Below are 18,003 nucleotides of genomic sequence, written 5' to 3' on the forward strand. Positions count from 1 at the left end.
TTTTGATTCAGTACCTAGTTCTCAAGGACAGAACATTATTTTTTCGAATGAATTATATAACCAACTCACCCATCTGCTACTTCAAGGCCACAGAAATCTGAATAACAATTATTCAAATTCCGTACCCTAGCGCATTTTTATTAAAATTTTACAGAACTATGTAAATATTACACTTGCTCTAGCATGACCGCGAGATTAAAATGGATTAAATAAAAGTGCAAAAAGGTCCATCAATGGATTTTAATGTACAAGGGAAACAGGAATAATTTTCGTATTATTTTGAGAGCTAACTGATGCTCTTACGGTGAGGGAAAACATGGTAAGTAAACAAATTCAAATTTTCAAATTCAAATTTTCAAATTCAAATTCAAATTTTTTTTATTCATTATTATAGGATATTATTATATCGCTTAATAATTGTCGTATGGTTTAACAACTTGGTTGACGTCAAATATATTACTTAAAAACTAAGTTTACTGCCGCTTCCAAGGCGTCAGTGCAGAAGAAGCGGTAACAAACTGCACTGCAGCATTTTCTTTAACAACGTCAACTTCACAATATTAAATTATACTTAGAATATAATGTGGACGGGAGAATACATTGTTCACGGGAGATTTATATATTTATGAGATTTAATATTGAAAAAAGAAATATATATATATATATATATTTAATGGATTGCCAATTTTAAAAGATTTATGTACAGAGTGTACTGAAATTTTGATTTAAGTTCAAATTAAAACATGATTGCACACTCGGCGAACTGAATGTGTGATCAAGATCCAAGTTGGTCATAGGTGTTTCGATATGCGGGAGAGTAGGTAAATTATCTTAGTAAACAATTTGTGTTATTAATAACTAGCCTTTTCCCGGAGGATTTGAGGATTGCTAGCAGACTTCCTGTCACGATAGATTGATTTTTTTGCTTCATCCACATTATTTATATGATTAATTCATTGTAAAGACCAAACTCTGCTTAGCAACGTAAATTCATTCATCAATTTCTCAACATGGCCAAACCGTTAAAAAAATTTTTTCTGATAATATATCTCCATTTATATATACAAAAATTCACGCCTCTTTCCCAGACGTACCTATAGGCCGAGATTAGGTACATCTTTCCTCTTGTCACGATCACTTACTCTACAATACTTCTTTCACTTTATCCGCATTCAATTGTAACGCATAAATTTACTTCAGTTAGTTTTGGGTGCTGTGTGGTTCCCAGCAAGAATAGGAACACTTCATCTATTTCCAATGGATGTCGTAAAAGGCGACTAAGGAAATAGGCACATTCATGAAGCTTTTACCGTGATCCAATATGAGTATGGTTTCCCGTGGTTTGCCGAGGTTACCGCTCCTCCTCAGAGTCTGATGTAACCAGGATCAACGTCAGTTGGAAGAAGACTTTAGTAATTTCAATCTAACGTTCTAGTTTCACGTGCGTTCAGATTAGTTCGCAATATCAGAATCCAATTCATTAACTAAATTACAGGCTAGTAACGATAATTAATGGAACACCCTTTATTACAATGAGCCTGATCCCAATTAGCTTATGTTATTGATGTCCTCCGTGTCGGGATAAAACCCGCGCTAGGCTTTTACGTAAAATAACCTTCCATATTTAACTATGAAATGCAAAACAAGTAAGTACTGGGAACAAACTAGGATGCAATTAAATTTGTGGACATATTTTTAACTGACTACAGAAATGGAGATTGTAAGTTTTCTAATAATGTTGACTTGTTTGTATTTTCTTTAATAATATTGATCCTATTTAAATGGGACTCATAATTCTTACTAAGTGAATTGCACACAATAATACCTTAAACACAACATTAGGCAACTGGTTTGAGTTGCATCAAATAGCAAACAAACTAAAAGGCTAAAGAAAACTTAAAGCACAAGTGATAAATCTAAAATAAACCTATTGCTAAAATAAATGAAACAATAAAAAAATATCCTGAATGTGCAGTTCTTCGCTGTGTTTCCTCACCGTAAGAATACAATAAAAATAATATATTATGTACTTATACGTCATAGGTACACTTAAGTTCGTGAACAGCCTAAATACCTACTAATAAAAGCTTAGGTACAGGTAAAAAATAACTAAGATATAAAACACTTATATAAATTTACCGCCATCTTCACCATTATCAAACTACAGAAAATCGTTTTGTCTTTGCATTGTTTTTGAATACCATGTTATATTACTATTATAACTTATATTTTACTTAAGTTTTACTTAAGTTATAATATATATGTCTTAAGTATAACTAAACTTATACCTATCAAACTAAAAAATTCAATCGTATATATACATTATATTAAATTGCACCTCGACATTTAGGTGATAGACAGATAGGACTACTAATAAACATAATATCGGCGGCTTATCTTGCAGATGAACTTTTGTCGAAGAGAAGCTTAAGTTTCGAAACTCAAGCATTTGCTTATACCGCCATCTTTGGATAGGATGTCAAATTAAACGTATTTAAAATCATAGAGGTGCCATCTATTACATATTTACCAACCACTTCATACTTACAAAGAATAATAGAATTTTACTAGGTACTTTCATCAATACTTTTAGTACGGTAAAAAACCCATAGATGTCACTATCATTTACCGCCATCTTCAGATAACATGTCAAACTATGAAGTTATTAAAAATGCATCTAGAAATTAATGACTTTATTTGCTGCTTTCGTAATTTTTAGTACAGTACTTAACCGCCTGTCGGTTATTTATATACATAGGTATAATAAAACCGTAAAAATATTTTTTCTGTTCATTTAGTATTTTTGACTGAAATTGATAGAGGGACACTTAGAAAGAATATTTTTTTTAAATTCTTTGTTTGGCTGTCTGTCTGTATGTATGATCACGATTATCTCCGAAAGTACTGAACCGATTAAGTTAAAACTTTCACCGATTGCTTTGTTTTAACTCAGAAGAACATTTAAAGTTTGTTTCATCCATCACAATCAGTTCACTAAAAAAAAGTTATTGTCAGTTAAAAGAACTCAAGGCATGAGTTTGCCTGCAAATAAGTTACGAAATATAAAATTGAAAGTCATTTATCGTTGTACGACAGCATGTGGCTCCCGGCACCAATACAAAAAAGAATAGGACCACTCCATCTCTTTCCCATGGATGTCGTAAAAGGCGACTAAGGGATAGGCTTACAAACTTGGGATTCTTTTTTAGGCGATGGGCTAGCAACCTGTCACTAGTTGAATCTCAATTCTATCGTTAAGCCAAATAGCTGAACGTGGCCATTCAGTCTTTTCAAGACTGTTGGCTCTGTCTACCCCGCAAGGGATATAGACGTGACCATATGTATGTGTATGTATGTACGACAGCATTAAACCTATTACATAAAAATATAAGTAAAAATCAGTTTGATAATAATATTCTGGTTTTGCCGCACATAGGTAACATGCGTAATTTTCACGTAAAAAGATTTTTGGTTTGTTAGTCTACGTTAATTTTTACACTACTGGAGCGGCCTCGATGGTTCAGTGGTTAGCGCGTGAGACTGTGAAACTGGCGGTCCAAGTTCGAGCTTCAACAAAAACAAGATATTATTTTTATTTCACATTATTGTAGATTTAACTTCAAATTTACGCGGACGAAGTCGCGGGCAATAGCTTGTATAATCTATAGCGATAATACTTGCATTTACTACTTGTCAACTAAAAGTTCTTCTATAAATTATTATTATAAAAATAAGCAAAGTGCCATCTATAAGATAGTCCACTATCAATAGTCTATCGATAGGCCATCGATATAATTATGAGTTAAAGTGAGGAAAAAAAGGATAGGACTATCGAAGCATTTACCGTAAATATTATCGACGCCAAATTGACACCCATTATTATAGTATTGAAGATCAATAAAGAAAGCACTGATAGACAGTGCTTTCTTTATCGATTATAGTATCGATAGTAGTATCGACAGGGCAACAGTAGTGTTGCCCTAACAATAAATAATGATAGTATCGAAAAACTAGCTATATGGATTTTCGAAAGTTTGGCTTCCAGATTAATAGGTAGATAATTGCGTCGTGGTATTATCATTGTCATTGTCAGTAGTGTCAATGTCACTGCCGGAAAATAAGTAGTTACGTAGAAAATTATCTTTTAAATTATTGTAGAGGAAAAGAACATTGATATGTAATTTAGAATCTAAAGTATTGTATGTCCCTTTGTACATCAAGTGGCTTGTTATAATCTCTTGCGGGTCAAAGTGCACTTAGATAAACCATAAATGCGTACGTGCTGTTAAAACTTGATAGTTTAGTAATTATTTGCAATGTCAGAATTTGGGAAATTTGGGCCTCTTGTTGGGGCTATAGATGAAGGGACTTCCAGTGCGCGATTTATAATTTTCAAGGCTAACTCTGCCGAGGTTATAGCTTATCATCAGAAAGAGCTGGAACAGCGGTTTCCACAGGAAGGATGGGTGGAACAAGATCCGTATGCGATTTTAGAAGTTGTTACGACCTGTATACAAAAAGCTGTCGAAAAGTTGATAGATTTAGGAGGCAGTGTCAAGGTTTGTTCATTTATTTTTTTAAATTGATTTTATTATTAGATAAAACACATTTTCATGATAGTTTTTTGTCTTTATTTTACATGTGTAAATACCTGACTTACCCTAACCAGGATTGTAAACTTAGGCACATCTCAGCCTACTCTCTAGAGATGTGAAAAATCTACTAAGGCTAACATAAGAAGGATGATGATAATTATTTACCTATTTATTACATTGTGTGGCCTCTAAGCTAGATAGAAAAAAATTAGTTGAATAATGTAGGTAGGTACGTTCTGCCTACTTTTATGGGGAAAATGACTGATCATTTTATTTTTTTTATGCCAGGACATTGTAGCTGTGGGAGTGACAAACCAAAGGGAAACAACTATTGTGTGGGACCGGGAGACTGGTAAGCCTCTATACAATGCCATAGTATGGCTTGACATGCGGACTTCCTCAACAGTAGACAAACTACTCGATACAGTGCCAAACAAGACCAAAAACAAGAATTACCTAAAGGTAAATAATAAGGCAATATGCACTATTCTTCATATCAAAGGAGATTGACCAACTAACTATGAACTTCAGCATCTCAATCCATTTAAATGTGTCATAACATTTGTTTGATTATCTACAAATGTACTAATAGATCTAATAAAAAGATTTTAATATAAATGAATCATTACTCTAGCTCTGCACAGTTCTAAGTACTGGTACTACTCAATACAAACTAAGTATGTGCCCATTGTTATGCTGATTTTATTACATAGATTGGTTTTCATAGCATTTGTTTTATCCGTTTTATGAAGATTATTCAACAAAATATGCACTTGAGACACTTCTATGAATAAAATTTTGTTTGTTTATTAATTATTTGGTCATTTGTCTTAACTGTGTGTAAAATTTTTACTCTAAACATATTATTATAGTTTTTTTTTTTTCAGTGTTATAATTCTATCAGTCCTATTTGTCATTCAAACTTTTACTTACTAATTACTGATTGCATGAAAAATATATCATGGAAAGTTATTTCCCTTCCTCTATTAGTTTTTGATGTTATATCTTTGTTCATGTTTATAGTTAAACTTAATCAATACAATGAGAAGTCATTGACACTTTGACCTTGTCACTTCCTCTCTCAATAAAGAGAATGATAATGTACTACATGTAGGAAAGTCTTAATATAAGAGTTTCCTATGCCGTTATTTTCATATCATGAGATCTGACTAGGACAGATATTTCTAAGATGGTAACTTGCTAAGAAGATGGTTTTGTTCATGTAATTTTATTTTATTGAATTTTATTGATTATCACAAAAGGCAAAGTCATTCATCAATTATGAATAAAATTTCTTTGTTCAGTAGAGCTGTGATGTCGAAAAGTACTCGCACTTTGTGAGATAGCTCTTCCATTTTAAGTTTCTTTTGAACCTTGTATAGACACCAGATTATTAAAGCCTTGTAAAAAAAAACAAGTTTTTAGTTGTTACCTGTATTGTAAGGAATAAGGAAAATATTTTTCTCAGCCCTTGTGCGGTCTCCCCCTGTCTCCATACTTCAGCGCAGTCAAGTTGAGGTGGCTCTGCGACAACATAGAGGCTGTGAAGGTCGCAATGAGGAACGGCACATGCTGCTTCGGAACTGTGGACACATGGATCATTTGGAATCTAACAGGTATGTTTCTGTTAATCATACATACATATGATCCACGTTTATATCCTTTGCAGCATAGACAGATTAAAGAGTCCTGAAAAGGCCACATTCAGCTGTTTAGGTTAATAATAGATTTGAGATTCAAATAGTGACAGGTTGCTAGCCGATCACTTAAAAGAGGGATTCCAAGTTTATAACCCTTTTATCTATTATACATCTTTAAACAAGCATCCTTTTTGAGATTTTGTTGTTATTTCAAATTTACCATACATATATCTATTTAAGACGCGTGATTTTATGTATGTATATCACGTCTTTATCTCTTTAGGGAAGACAATCTCGAAGAGTCTTAAAAGCAATTCAGCAAAGATTGAAGAAACCAAATAGAGCAGTATACATTGAAGTTTGTTGCATATTTTGTTTCAGGAGGTCCAAAAGGTGGCGTCCATGTCACAGATGTCACCAATGCTTCCCGCACTATGTTGATGAATATAGAAAATCTAAGTTGGGACCCATTGCTGCTAAGATTCTTTGAAGTTCCTAAATCAGTGTTGCCAAAAATCAAATCCAGTTCTGAGGTAATTTGTAGAAAAGCATAAACCAGTTGTTAAATTTGACAAGTAAAAAATTGTTCATCAACTTGAACAATTTTTTATTCAATTATTCTGTAAGAAAGAGATGATTCAAACTTTTTCCAATGTCTTAATAAACAGAGATGTTAGGAGTACCCGTTAGCTTCTAATATGCATGTAAAGGAGGTGTGGAGGAAGCGGGGAGATCTGAAAGGATTGTAGCAAGTGAAGATGTCTCTGCCTACCCCAATGGGCAACAGGCGTCATTGTATGTATTTGTTAGTTCCATTACATTTTTGTTATTCTCTTCTCTCTAATCTCTTCTCTTCATTGTCCCGAAAGTTTTTATCTGTGTCTGGTCCTACTTTCATGATCATCAATCCATTTTAGTTTATTTGCTATAAATAAACAAAATGCAATTTCTGTGTTATAAATAAATGATTAATAAATAAAATAAGACTGCATTAACAGTAAAAAATATTTGAATTGTCATTATAAAATGTGTCTTTTGTTTGTATTTTATTTTATGTAATAAAATAAATAATATACTTTCAGATCTATGGCCACATAGCCGATGGACCTCTCAAATCTGTTCCTATATCTGGCTGCCTCGGGGACCAGCAAGCGGCTTTGGTCGGTCAAATGTGCCTTCAAAAGGGTCAAGCTAAAGCGACATACGGAACTGGTTGCTTTGTGCTATACAATACGGGCGATATTCGCGTGAACTCAAGACGGGGCCTGCTAACTACAGTGGCATATCAGCTGGGCGCCAATAGTCCACCAAGTTATGCTTTGGAAGGCTCAGTAAGTTTTATTTTTATTTTAAATAAAAAGTATTTATTTGATACTATATAAAATATAAGTACAATAATAAAATGGAGTTTCAGAAAGACTGTAAATAACCTGCGCAGATCTTCCGGGGGTGCCCATGTAGACTTTACGGACACTCATAAATTACGGACGCAGAAATACCTACGTTACATTAAAAGATTAAAATAGAAGAAAAAAAATCCAAAATACAGACATAACATTGCATCAAGGTACCTATTAGTATTTGTCTCTAAAACCAATCAAGTTACGTAATGATTGGTTTCTTGCGAACGAATTAAATAGTTTTGTGTCTGAACCTGTTACCTGTTATTTGTAACTGTTTTCAACTCTGCTTGCGAATTTTTATTTTGGTATTAATTAGAAAAGGAAATGTCTTAGTTCGAAATCTTCCATTTCCACTCTATGTACAGTCAACTGCAGGCAAACAAGACCTTTTGGTTATACCCTTAACCATACGGGAAATCCAGTTTTTGTACCGTTGACTGTAAATATAATTGTATAAATAACAATTTTCATAATAATGATTTACCTGAGGTTCCAAACCAATTCACATGTAGGTAGGTACTCATATTTGTGAAAAAACTCTTAGCTCAATCTTATTTGAATATTATCAGAATTATCGTGCTAAACTTAAACATGAGAACAAAATATCATTTACTTAGAAGCCATCTCTATCAAATTAACTCAATTCATTGAACATTTGACAATTTAGGAACCCGGTATAGAAACACTTTGAAAGGCGTCTGAAGCCATCAAAGTTGATTGATTGCACTGGTCGTTTATAGGTACCTAGAATTGTTATTCATTATCTTTTCGTGTCTTTGTCGATGATTTAATTCTTTTTTGTATTAAAATAATGAGGGAAGGGAATATACGGGACAAAACTTATGGATAATTAAAGTTCATGTGTTACAACACAACATACCTATGTAGGTAGGTATATATGTATGTAATGTACATATAGTCACGTTTTCATCCCTTACGGGTTACCTCAGGGTTAGCCAGAGCCTACAGTCTCGAAAAGACTGAAAGGCGTCGCTCAGCTTTATGGCTATTTGAATCTAAGTTCCATCATTACATGGAACTTAGATTCAAATAGTAACAGGATGTTAGTATATCGCCTAAAAGAGGAATCCTAAGTTTATTAGCCTTTCCCTTGATTGACTTTGGCAATCTGCATGGAAAGAGAATCAGCTGGCGCACACTATGTTTTATATTTCTTTAGTACCAGAGCAGTGGTTGGAAAGACAGAAGTATTGAAATATAACTTGTTGAACACAAAACAAAGTAAGACTCATTTACATTGTCCTGTTGTAAGGAATAATTGTTGAAAAGTTTAATTTTATTATTATCTTTATTTAACGACCATAACTGTGCCACTTAGATAAGATTAATTTTCTTTAATCTACTCAGTCTTTGCACAGTCTTGATAATACATTTATGGCGTAACAACGTGCGATATGAATGTACAATTTAGTTATGATTCCATTAATTAGATAAATATGTCGTAAAAATTTGGTGTGTTGTAAAGTTTCTGAGTAAAAACACTCGTGGAAACTATCTCAGATTTTTTATTTCCTTGGTTACATAAGCATGCCACGATGATGTCACATGAAAATGATGTCAGAAAAAAATAAACTATAACTATAGTCATTTTTCCATGTCAGAATTACTCGTTCGAAATATATTTTTTTTAATAAGCTATTTTCGACAATGTTTTAAGCATGTAATAATTCACATAGAGACAGGTTGCCAGCCCATCGCCTAAAGGAATATTACCAAGTTGCGAAATAGTGTTCGACTATAACAGACCTCCAACTCCGCCCACGTAGAATGAAAAATCCCGATGATTTTCCTTCCTGCCTATATTTAATCTAATGCTTATCATTTTCATTCACATATACGTATATCTTTCGCATAGCAGTAATAAAGAGCCACTAAACGATAGGCTTATAAACTTGGGATTCCTCTTGAACGCGATGAGCTAGCAACCTGTGACTATTTGAATCTGAACGTGGCCTTTCAATCTTTTCAAAACTGTTGACTCTGCCTACCTCGGAAGAGATATAGATTCAAATTCAAATTGAAATTCAAAATTTTTATTAATTATTATAGGATAAATATGTCGTAAAAATTTGGTGTGGATGGATACTATTATTTGGTGGTTGGATACTATATACATTCAGTCAGAAAAGTATCGGGAATGGATTATTTATTTATGGTTCCAAATTCAAATTTTTGTTTTTTTTGTTGTTGTTAGATTGGCACAACTGTTTTCCATTTTGGCGCGGAGTTTGAGTTGCATCTGTTGTTTACATTAAATACAGTGCTATTTTTAGTTATATCATATCTAGTGTGTATTGCTAATTTCATAATGGATAAAAACATCGAACAAAGAGTTTGTCTTAAATTTTGCATTGCCAATGGAATATCGTGTTCGGAGTCACTGAAAATGTTACAGAAGGCTTACGGTGAATCGACTTTATCAAAAACTCGTGCTTATAAGTGGTACAAAGCGTTCAAAAGCGGTCGAGATGTGATGGAAGATTTGCCTCGCTCTGGTAGGCCATCAACGTCTGCAACTGAAGTTAACATCGCAAAAGTGAAGGAAATAGTGACTGAAAATCCTCATTCAACTTTGAGAGAGATAGCCACCGAACTTTCTGTATCTCACGAGTCGATCCGTACCATTTTAACTAATAATTTGGGTATGAAACATGTTGCCGCTCGGCTAGTCCCAAAAGACCTGAATTTTTTTCAAAAACTCAATCGCATGAGAGTCGCTGAGGACATGCTAGAACGAGTCAATTCCGACCCAACATTCATGAAACGCATTGTTACTGGTAACGAGACGTGGGTTTACGAGTTTGACATGCAAACTAGTCAACAAGCTTCGGAGTGGCGCCTTCCAACTGAACCGAAACCGAAAAAACCACGCCAAAGTCGTTCAAAAGTCAAAGTCATGTTGACTGTTTTCTTTGACTATCGCGGTGTTGTGCACTCGGAATTCTTGCCGGAAGGTCAAACGGTAAATAAGGAATATTATTTGAGTGTTATGCGGCGTTTAAGAGAGCAAATCCGACGAAAAAGGCCAGATTTGTGGAAAGAAAATTCTTGGATTTTGCACCATGATAATGCACCTTCGCACAAGGCCATCATTGTGAACGAATTTTTAACCAAACACTCAACAAATACCATCGAGCAACCACCATATTCACCAGATATGGCTCCAGCCGACTTTTTCTTTTTCCTAAACTCAAATTACCACTTCGTGGCACCCGTTTTCAATCGGTAGAAGACATAAAAGAGAATTCGCGGCGAGAACTGACCTCAATTCCGGAAACAGCGTTTAAAAAATGTTTTGATGATTGGATTATTCATTGGCGTAAGTGTATCGTTTCTAAAGGAGCATATTTTGAAGGTGATAAAATAAATTTGGATGAATAACAAACAGTTTGTGTATTATTGATCTTTTCCTGCTACTTTCTTGACAGAGTAGTATCGCTTAATAATTGTCAAAACGTATGGTTTAACAACATTGGTTGACGTCAAATAAATTACTTAAAAACTAAGTTTACTGCCGCTTCCAAGGCGACAGTGCAGAAGAAGCGGTAACAAACTGCACTGCAGCATTATCTTCTTCTTCTTAGACATGTATGTTTCTTCTGTAATGCACCCCAGACGACATTGGGAACCCACACGCCAAATTTCACGTCTCTAGACCCAGCGGTTTGGGCTGTGCCTTAATATTTTAGTCAAGTGTACTCTTTTAAATATTAGCCTAACACTTAGATAGTATAGCACTTTTAAAAACAGCTGTTTTTTCTTGTAATTTTCAGGTGGCCATAGCTGGCGCGGCTCTAGGGTGGCTTCGGGACAACCTTGGTCTGATAGAAGACGCCAAAGAGTCCCAGGCGTTAGCTGAAACAGCCACGGAGGACGGCAGCGTAGTTTTCGTACCGGCTTTCAGTGGTCTATACGCACCTTATTGGAGGCAGGACGCTAGAGGGTTAGTTCATTTGAGTGTTGCGTACTAAGTACATAGAACAAATGCTAGGAAATTAACTTTCCTACCATCAACTAATGGTTGTACCAACCTTTCGGTTAAACGAGCCAGAGCAAGAGACTCTCATATTTGTGTTATCTAACAGCTCACCCTTTCTTCACTCCTTCCAAATCCGTTTAATGTTCATTTAGTTATTTACTAGCTGTTATCCGTGACTTTGTTCGACGTGAAACAAAATCTGTGAGTCTAATGGTTCACTGATAATCTTAACAAAAACAAAAATAACATTGCAGCTGTAACGTTCGATCAAGCCAAATGCATCATGAAAAGTGCATCCAAATCGTAGCAATAGTTTCGCGTGATTCAAACACTATTGCTTCCGATTCCTCTCTGGGAAAGAGGCTTGATTTTATGTACATACATACATACATCGTATCATACATATGATACGAATACAAACATACAGACAGAAATTATAAAATCACATTATTGGCTTCTGTGGGTCATTCATCATGAGCACCACGAGTATTTGTTTACCAAAACCTTTCAAAGCATCGGTCAGTTACAATGTTATTATAGGATGTATAAATTTCTCACCACTATTCTAAAGAAGCTGACGATACTTATTTTTATAAACAGGGTGATATGCGGCATGACCGAGGACACAAACTCAAACCACATAGTGAAGGCGGCCCTGGAGGCAGTCTGCTACCAAGTGAGGGACATCCTGGACGCCATGAACGAGGACTGTGGCATTCCACTGCAGCTGCTGAAGGTATTGAAGTCATTGTATTATTAGCCTCGTTTTTAATTGGGAATTTGATTGCCTGATGGTACGCAAGATGATGTCAAAAGTGGGAAATGCAATGACTGAGTAATGCCTATTCACTCTTGCCTCGAAAATCTTTTAGTAGTTTGTATTGGTAAACAGATATGGAGAGAAAATTCCAGACTTAACCCATGCTAAAAACCTGCACCAAACCTGCACCCATGATAAAAATAAAAATGGTAATTGTGAGGTGCGTTGGATAGTAGATTGCTTTGTCGCTCAATTCAAAGTGTACTTAACATTTGCCGCTCAGTGTGTATATTTTCTATGAATTTGCCAATTATTACATTAGAATTATTATAAAATCATCAATCATCAATATCATACATACATATGGTCACGTCTATATCCCTTGTGGGGTAGACAGAACCAACAGTCTTGAAAAGACTGATAGGCCATGTTCAGCTATTTGGCTTAGTGATAGAATTGACATTCAAATAGTGATAGGTTGCTAGCCCATAGCCTAAAAAAGAATCTCAAGTTTGTAAGCCTATCCCTTAGTCGCCTTTTAGGACATCCATGGGAAAGAGATGGAGTGGTCCTATTCTGTTTTGTATTGGTGCCGGGAACCAATAAATAAATGCAATAAAATCAAACAACATTTAATTAGTCAAGAAGTATGCATGGATCAAGGCAAATAGATACATGTAGTCTCTGCTTACACCTCTGGGGAACAGGCATGGAATTTGGCGTGTACGTTAAAAAATAAATTAATACTTTCAGGTCGACGGTGGTATGACATCAAACGGCCTAGTGATGCAAATGCAAGCAGATCTAATCGGTATCAACGTTATACGAGCAGGTTTCGCTGAAAGTACCGCCTTGGGGGCAGCCATGGCGGCCTACCGCGGCTTAGACGACGAGGCCCAAGTGACACCCATACAAATGGCTTCGGGGACCACGTATGTGCCTAGAATTACAGAGGACGAACGCGATATGAGATACAAACAATGGAAAATGGCCGTCGACAGGTCTTTGGGGTGGGACCAAAATTAAGGTCATAGATTTCGGAATAATATAAGACTGTAGAATTGTTAAATAGTGAATTAGGTCGTTGCCATTGCTGAGACATTACGATTTCATGTTGCATCTCAATTTTGACATTTAGTTTACAGCTCTACAACTGCGCAGCAACTTGCGTGTGAATCAGTGCAATGACACGTAATTCCTGTAGTTTCAAGTACAAGATGCCATTTCTATTGTCTTACATTACTCTAATTTCTATGGTAACGGTTCAAGTTCAAAGTGCGCTATTTTTACAAAGAGAGATATATATTTTATTAATTAAGTGTAGTTGTAACTGAAAAGACATGTCAAGTATTGAGAAATTAATAGTCCGTTTTTAATAGAAAAAAAACATATAAAGACAAATTGATAATCGTTTTAGAAAACCGATTTATTTTCCTTTCGTTCAGAAGTTTCAAAAAAAAAATACCGTTTGTTATTCATATTACGATTTTAATTTATAACTGAATTAAATTTTTTAACTTTTAGTTAATAAATAAAAGGCACCTAAAAATTATTTTTTACAATAAGAGTCATAAAATCCTTTTACGTTTTTGACCTTAATATCTTAAAAATACCTTTAAGATGTACCTGTAATAAACTAAGGATAGTTATATTAACCAACATTAACCTGTGAGTTTATTTAAGAGTTAAATTTAAATGACAAACTAATAACACTACATATGAAAGACATAATATTATGTAATTTTAATGTAAACAATTATATTATTGTATAATAATAATTATGACTATTCTACTACAAAATTGCCTTAAAGCAAATTTTATCTTATTTTGTAAAGAATTTGCCAAAAGATTAGCGACGTACCACTAAAGTGTGAATTGCACCGTAGAATTGTTATAATTAACAACAAAAATTATATTTAGGTAACCAAAAATTAACAGTAATATGCTGCAACTCACACTAATATTTATAAGATATCTTAATGTGTTTAACATAAATTGAGGCATATTATTTAATAAAGAGTTAAAAAGAACTTAATTTATTGATAAACATACCAAGATTATATTATTGAAAATCTTATCATCATAAAATTATTGAAAAACACAACCCATTTGACGTAGGTTAAGTACAGGTATACCTATATTACGAATATTTTTATTAAGATTGACGAAGAGTTTGAGGAACAAATGTAGTGTAAAGTTAAAGTAACATTTAATCTGAAATTTTCTTCAAATTTAATTTACTTCAATACATGGCCTTACTCGTTGGCACTATATATATATTTTGTAGTATAAAATGTGGTTGTACAAAATTATGGTGGCTTCACAAGGTGCCTAAATGTTACAGCCGAAACGACAAGTTAATGTGCAAAAACAATAAAAAAAATAGTATTAACTGGACAAAATAAATTCAAAGAACTATTGTAAGTAAATAAGATTCCCGTACGAGTGTGCTCCTCGTGGGAATTAAGTTCTAGAATTAAATCCTCCGTGCTACTATAGTGAACATTTCTACGCTCAATCGTTACGGCTGCCCCTGGTCTGTCAATCACTTATACGTAAATTTACTATAATGATAGAAATATAATACGTAGAAACTCTATAAAGGTTAAGAATTTCATTTCTTTACTTCCATGTACTTGGTTTGTGTAAGATTTGAAAACCAATGTTAACTCATTACAATGAGTTAACATTGGTTTTCAAATCTTACGCTATTATGCTATGTTTATGTTACAACATAAACATAGCATATAATCACGTCTCGTCGCGCCAACAGTCTTCAAAAAACCGAAGGCCTACGTTCAGCTGTTTGGCACAATGAGAGAATTGAAATTGTGACAGGTTGCTCTCTCATTGTATTTTCATTTTAAACATCACTGTCAAAAATTACAAAAAAAAAAATGTAACTTAACAACTGTTTCTATTTCCTCCCCATCCATTGGTTGTAGCCATAACCGATAGTACCTCCCATTATACTTCTTAATATATTCCATACTAATGTATTATTTTAGTGTGCAATAAAGAGTTATGATACATACTTTCAAAATAAAAAAAAGATGTTGAACAAAATCGATTGTATTGACTTAATGATAAATGACACCGAAATGCTGTTCACATAATGGTTGTTACCTAATAAGGTATAGTTTTTTAAAAGAATTTATCGGGTAAATGTATTTGTGTAGGTAAGTACTAAGAAAAAAGAAAATTTGAAATTTGTAAGAAAGAAAAATATGTAAATAATATTAAAATATCATAGCGCTTTTTATGTGATTTACTTTCAGAGCTTGTTGTATATTTTTTTTATTATTTTATGGCGAATTTACTTCAAGCCGATTATGAAGTGAATTTTACGAAACTATATAGTGACAAAAAGTTCTAATATATTATTATATTTATAATTGACAAAACATTTTTAACATGAATTTATTTTATTATAATAAGGACGAATGGCAAAGATTATTTTAAAAGTTTTATTGGAATACCAATAGTGGATAAATAAAGTGTAATAGTTAAAACGTCAAGATTTAACACTTTTGTGCGTTCATTTTTTACAACAAAGTAAGTCTCTGTATTTTACCTGTACTGTACTGTACTTAGATTTTATATTAATACCTGTTTTCACCGACATTAAATGCAGATTCTATAAATGATCAATAAACTTACACAGTCTTTACAAATCCACATAATCTTCTCTTAATTTTTATTTTAATTCGATTCGACAAAGCAAACGAGTGCGGACATTTTAGTTAACTCAGACCGCCGACGTTAATCTATTTCGCAGAACATGTAAACCAAATAATAAAATTAATTATTGTGTATGGTAATTTGATCCTGATTAGAAAAATTTGCTATATTGCTGCAGAATTATAAACAAATGCAGCCAAAGTTCATGCCACCCGATTGTTAAGTCCAAAATGTTTGTAATGGCGAAGTTATTGTAACTTTGTTCAATCATTAGATGTTAGTACATATTAAACAATATCCAGTTTAATTTTAATTAATATAATAAATTACAATTGTAATTAACCCCGCTAAAGTTATTAAATATAAATTAACACCTAATATAGCTGAACATTTTTCTTAGCTGTAACAACGATAGTAGATTCGCAATTTTAATATGTTATTATAATTTCTGAACCATGCATTATAAAATCCAATTTTGTTTGTGCCCGTAAAAGTTAGGTTAGAATATTCCAAAAAAAATTCAGGCAAGGCCACGGAACCAGTTTTTCCATTAAACTTACAAAATTAAAATAAATTCCAATTTTGTTCTCGTTGGACTCTAGAAATATTTGTATTTGTTGTAATCTGATGCTGTATTTAATGTAAATTTCGCTGTTGAATAAACAATGTTGATTTATATTGAGTTTTATTTGCGTTTATACACTTCATATACATATTTACCTCGAGATACTTTGTTCAATTTTTATTGCATCCCCATACCTCATAATTTTTGATTAGCGATGATTTAGTCCCAATTGCATTCTTCTTGGGGCGGAATCCGGGGTCACTAATGACAACAGTCCAAAGATCGGCAAGTCATTCAATTTCATACGAGTACCTTCTGTTTACTTATATATTTTTTTTAAGTCTTTATTTAAATAAAGGACTTTTGTCTTAAAGACATGTCAGTCCCATTGTAATAGATCTTAAATTTAACACAAGATACCTACAATCGTAAATTACATTACATACAGGTTTGATACTTGTGTGGATTATTATCAAAAGTCCAATAACCCACACAAGCACAAGGAAGCATCAGAAGCAGGTTTGCTCAGAATACATTACTTATAATAATAAAATATAAAGTTTGTCTACTCTTCTTACTTAGCTGACAGTTCTTTAATGCAGAAAATATGTGGATATGTGGAATATATGGGATATCTATCCCATACGCAGAAATAGGAATAATAAATTTTTATTTATTTTTTTGGTTTTTATGATATTTACTACATTTCTTATTTAACCTTACGAAGCGAATAAAAATGTAATAGACATCACATATAGACGTTTAAGGTTATCTTCTTAAAAAAGCAATAATATTATTATAGAATATTAGTAATAAAATATATTTTTTTTTTAAATTCAGCATTTGATAATTTTAGCTCTTCCCTACCTGTCCGTTAACTCCGATCTCAAGAGTCATTTTCAGAGTCTGGCATTTCGGACTGTCCTATTTTAACAACAACTTAATAAGGTCCAGAATACCCAGGAGTGGTCTCCTGTTATGCACCGGCACATCAGGTCGTGTCACGTTGTGCCACTTTGGGACCGAAAGCGGCCAGGATATTACGGATATTGTGAAGAAGTTAAGAAAGTTTGGATGCGGCAAGGGAGATATTTTATTAGATCTACCTAAATAGCATTCGGCGATGGCATGACTGCACGAGTAGTAGGTAGTAGAAGATTTTATTTTACCAAGGGTGGGGGTGGGGTAGTTGACCTAATGACCTAGTTGACCTAGATACCGAGATGTTGTGTTTGTTTCGGTTATGTCCACCCTAGGCAGGGGATTAGGAGTCGACTATAATAATAACGAGTGCCCTGAGAAGATCTCCTCGTCAGATCTCTTCTTCTTTATCCGAAAAGTAAATGACAAATTTTATAA

The 18,003-nt window shown here is 33.6% G+C and overlaps 1 protein-coding gene across 1 annotated transcript; it reads left to right on the forward strand.

The window, feature by feature from the left end:
- The first annotated feature begins 4,116 nt into the window (after nucleotides 1–4,116).
- LOC106133988 (glycerol kinase) lies at nucleotides 4,117–16,755 on the forward strand. The gene is made up of 8 exons (XM_060953526.1): nucleotides 4,117–4,559; nucleotides 4,884–5,057; nucleotides 6,064–6,211; nucleotides 6,617–6,768; nucleotides 7,318–7,566; nucleotides 11,433–11,602; nucleotides 12,239–12,374; nucleotides 13,152–16,755. Exons 1-8 carry the CDS (start codon nucleotides 4,317–4,319, stop codon nucleotides 13,422–13,424), a joined length of 1,545 nt encoding a protein of 514 aa, XP_060809509.1. The 5' UTR covers nucleotides 4,117–4,316; the 3' UTR covers nucleotides 13,425–16,755.
- The last annotated feature ends 1,248 nt before the right edge of the window (nucleotides 16,756–18,003 follow it).

The sequence above is a fragment of the Amyelois transitella genome, chromosome Z (genome assembly GCF_032362555.1).
Source record: "Amyelois transitella isolate CPQ chromosome Z, ilAmyTran1.1, whole genome shotgun sequence".
NCBI classification, from domain to species: Eukaryota; Metazoa; Arthropoda; class Insecta; order Lepidoptera; family Pyralidae; genus Amyelois; species Amyelois transitella.